The sequence below is a fragment of the Otolemur garnettii genome, unplaced genomic scaffold, assembly GCF_000181295.1.
Source record: "Otolemur garnettii isolate 467f Iridium unplaced genomic scaffold, OtoGar3 scaffold00276, whole genome shotgun sequence".
NCBI lineage: Eukaryota > Metazoa > Chordata > Mammalia > Primates > Galagidae > Otolemur > Otolemur garnettii.
The window spans coordinates 486,639-490,784 of NW_003852671.1; the positions used below are offsets into that span (position 1 = coordinate 486,639).

The 4,146-nt window shown below is 42.9% G+C and overlaps 1 protein-coding gene across 1 annotated transcript in view; it reads right to left on the reverse strand.

Moving 5' to 3' along the window:
* The window catches only part of RPGRIP1 (RPGR interacting protein 1), a 75,209-nt gene that overhangs the window by 1,531 nt on the left and 69,532 nt on the right, over positions 1–4,146 (reverse strand). Inside the window, exon 23 of the mRNA XM_012813535.1 lies at positions 2,350–2,480. Within this exon, the coding sequence (XP_012668989.1) occupies positions 2,350–2,480 (131 nt within the window). The remainder of the gene's footprint in view (positions 1–2,349; positions 2,481–4,146) is intronic.

Genomic DNA, 4,146 nt, shown 5'->3' on the forward strand with positions numbered 1-4,146 from the left:
TTTTTTTTTTTTTTTGGAGACAATCTCACTATTGGCCTGGATTGAGTACCCTGGTGGCATAGCTCACTGCAACCTCAAATTCTTGGACTCAATCCTCTTGCCTCAGCCTCCAGATGAGCTGGGACTACAGGTGCCCACCACAAGGCCCAGCTAATTTTTCTATTTTTACTAGAGACAGGGTCTTGCTCTTGTTCAGGATGGTTTTGAATGCTTGACCTCAGGTGATCCACCAGCCTTGACCTCTGGGAGTGCTAGGATTACAGGCATGAGCCACTATGTCTGGCCAGTTAAAAACAAATTTAAATCATGATTCATTAAACACTGTACATAAAACAAGTTTCATAAAACAACATATGCAGCTGGGTGTGGTGGCTCATGCGTATAATCTCAGCATTTGGCAGGCCAAGGCAAGCACATTGCCTCAGCTTGCAGGTTTGAGACCAGCCTACGCAAGAGCGAGACCCCATCTCTAAAAATACCCTGGTATTGTGGCAGGTGCCTATAGTCCCAGCTACTTGGAGGGTGAGACAAGAGAATCGCTTGAACCCAAGAGTTTGAGGTTGCTATGGACTATGACACCACAGCACTCTATCAGGGGTGACAAAGTAAGACTGTCTCAAAAAAGAAAAAACAATATATGCAATGTACTAATATTTTCTTCAGTTTTGGCTAGCTTTTTTTAAATTCTGGTGACTTGCTAATTTAATTTCACTATCCACTAATGGGTTGGTGAAACATGGGTCTGGTGGATCTTTTTGAATGCCCAGTAGATCCCTAATAGATAGGATAGGTGAAGTCTCAGGTATGTAAAGAGCATTGAGGACTAGACAGCAGGTCTACCTAAAGGCATTCAAATGCTAATTTTTTTTAAAGACATAGTCTCACTGTGTCACCCCAGGTAGAGTGCCATAGTGTCATCATAACCCACAGAAACCTCAAACTTTGAACTTGACCAATCCTCTTGCTTTAGCCTCCCAAGTAACTGGGACTGTGGTTGCCCACCACAACGCCCAGCTAGTTTTTTCTATTTTTAGTAGAAATGGGGGTTTCATTCTTGCTCAGCTGGTCTTGAACTCCTGACCTCAAGCAATCCACTGGCCTCAGCCTCCCAGAGTGCTAGGATTATAGGCATGAATCACCATGCCTGGCCCCTCAAATGCTAATTTTTTTTTTTTTTTTTTTTTTTGAGACAGAGTTTCACTTATCAACCCTTGGTAGAATGCTATGAAGTCACAGCTCACAGCAACCTCCAACTCCTTGGGCTTTGGGCAATTCTCTTGCCTCAGCCTCCCGAGTAGCTGGGACTACAGGCACCCACCACAACATCTGGCTATTTTTTTGTTGCAGTTTGGCCGGGGCTGGGTTTGGACCTACCACCCTTGGTATATGGGGCTGGCGCCCTACTCCCCAAGCCAGAGGCGCCGCCCAAATGCTAATATTTTTAAAGCATGCCAACCTGTAGCAAACTATAGAAGGATTTTAAAAGAGTGCAATGATTAAATGTATTATTTAGAAACATTTACTGTAGTAAATGAGAAAAGTGTGGAAGGGACCAGTTTAGAAAATGATTAGTGTAGTAGGGTTCTAGTTAAAATACGTGTGGAATGGGTAAGGTTTTACAGACCAATGAAAGGAAGGGAGAGAAGGGAGTTTCTGTCTGTATAAGACACTGAGTACATGATGACACAAACAGAAAGAGTATCAGCTGTCTTTACAAACTTTATAATATCATCAAGAAAGGTCAGAAATTCTCATGTTTAAAGTTGATTGAAATGAAAAGATCATTTTTAAAAATTCCCTATGTCCAGTGGGGCACTGTTGTTCGTGCCTGTAATCCTAGCACTCTGTAGGCGAAGGCTGGTGGGTGGATGGCCTAAGCTCAAGAGTTCAAGACCAGCCTGAGTACCAGTGAGACCCCATCTCTACTAAAAATACAAAAACCAGCCAGGTTGTGGTGGGCACCCACAGTCCCAGCTACTTGGGAGGCTGAGGAAAGAGGATAGCTTGAGCCCAAGAGTCTAATGTTGCTATGAGCAATGATGACGCCATGGCACTCTATCCATTGTGACAGAGTGAGACACTGCCTCAAAAAAAAAAAAAAAAGAAAAATTCCCTATCTCAAATGTTGGAAATTCAAAATACAGTCTAGTTGTATACGGGGGCTAAAATATACAAATGACTGTTTTCATGCTCAATCCAGAAATAAATACAGGGTTAAGATTTCAATCCAGTTTGTCTCATCAATTTCATAATGATAATTAGGCATTGAAAAACAGAAAGAGTATTCATTAGTAGGATGATTCGGTAGAAAGTAAGTGGAATTGAGAAGCGTAAAAATGTATTACTCACTATCTAGTTCTTGCTCTAGAATGTCTCTTCCTGATTCCAGGATCTGCCACAGTTCAAGATATGCATATCCTACTTCTTCACATTCATTCTTTTCTTCATCCATAGGATCACTTACTACTGTAAACTTTAAACTAAAAAGAAAAGAAAACAAAAAAAAATTCCATTTAACTCAGCACTGCTAATACTCTTATGCTTTATTTATTTATTTATTTATTTTAATTGTTGGGGATTCACTGAGGATACAAAGAACCAGGTTACACTGATTGTATTTGTTAGGTAAAGTCCCTCTTATAACTACATCCTGCCTCCAAGAGGTGTGTCACACACGATGACCCCCTCACCCCTACTCTTATGCTTTAAAAATAAAATAAGCTTGCCTCCCGTAGCTCAGTGGGTACGATGCTGGGCACATACACTGAGGCTGGTGGGTTGGAGCCTGGCCCAGGCCTCTTAAGCAACAATGACAACGGTAACAACAACAAAAATAGCTGGGTGTTGTGGCGGGCGCCTGTAGTCCCAGCTACCTGGGAGGCTGGGGCAAGAGAATCACTTGAGCCCAAAAGTTTGAGGATGCTGTGATATCACGGCACTCTACCAAGGGTGATATAGTGAGACTCTGTCTCAAAAAAAAAAAAAAAAAAAGTTGGGTACCAAAGCCAGAGTAAAGGAAGCAGAGGAATACATCTTTGCAAAACAAGTATAAAAAGGGTATCCCTGGCTCGGCGCCTGTGGCTCAAGCGGCTAGGGCACCAGCCACATACACCTAAGGTGGTGGGTTCGAATCTAGCCTGGGCCCGCCAAACAACAACAATAATGGCTGCAACCAAAAAATAGCCGGGCGTTGTGGTGGGTGCCTGTGGTCCCAGCTACTTGAGAGGCTGAGACAGGAGACTCGCTTGAGCCCAGGAGTTGGAGGTTGCTGTGAGCTGTGAAGCCATAGCACTCTACCCAGGGGGACAGCTTGAGGCTCTGTCTCAAAAAAAAAAAAAAGGTATCCCTTAGACTTGTTAGTCAAAGACATCACTATAAAATGGGCAGCATACTGTCCCAAAAGCAGTGAGCAGTCTGTAACAGTATTAACTTGACTTATCTAGCAAATGATACTGAATTTCAGAAATTGGTACAATTTATAACAATTCTATTAAATTTTTTTAGATTAATGTAATACAAAATTAACCATTTTAACCATCATAAAGTGTACCATTCAGTGTTTTTTGGTATAATCACAATGTTGTGCAACCATCAACACTGTCAAATTAATTCTAGAACATAACACTCCAAAAAAGAAACCTTATTCGGATTAAGCAGTCATCCCCCATTCTCCTCTTCCCTAGCCCCCCGCAACTACTAATCTACTTTCTTTCTCTCTACATTTGCCTATTCTGGGTGCTTCTTATTTCAATAAAACTTTTTTTTTTTTGAGACAGAGTCTCATTATGTTGCCCTCAGTGGAGTGCCATAGCATCACAGCGCACAGCAACCTCAACTCTTGGGCTCAAGCAATCCCCTTGCCTCAGCCTCCCAAGTAGCTGGAACTATAGGAGCCCGCCACAATGCCTGGCTATTTTTAGAGACAAGTCTGGCTCTGGCTCAGACTGGTCTTGAACCTGTGAGTTCAGACAAGCCACCTGCCTCAGTCTCCCAGAGTGCTAGAATTACAGGCATGAGCCGCAGCGCCCATCTTCTATTAAGTTTTTAAAATTGAGTTCAGTGGAGCGGCGCCTGTGGCTCAGTGAGTAGGGTGCCGGCCCCATATACCAAGGGTAGTGGGTTCAAACCCAGCCCCAGCCAAACTGC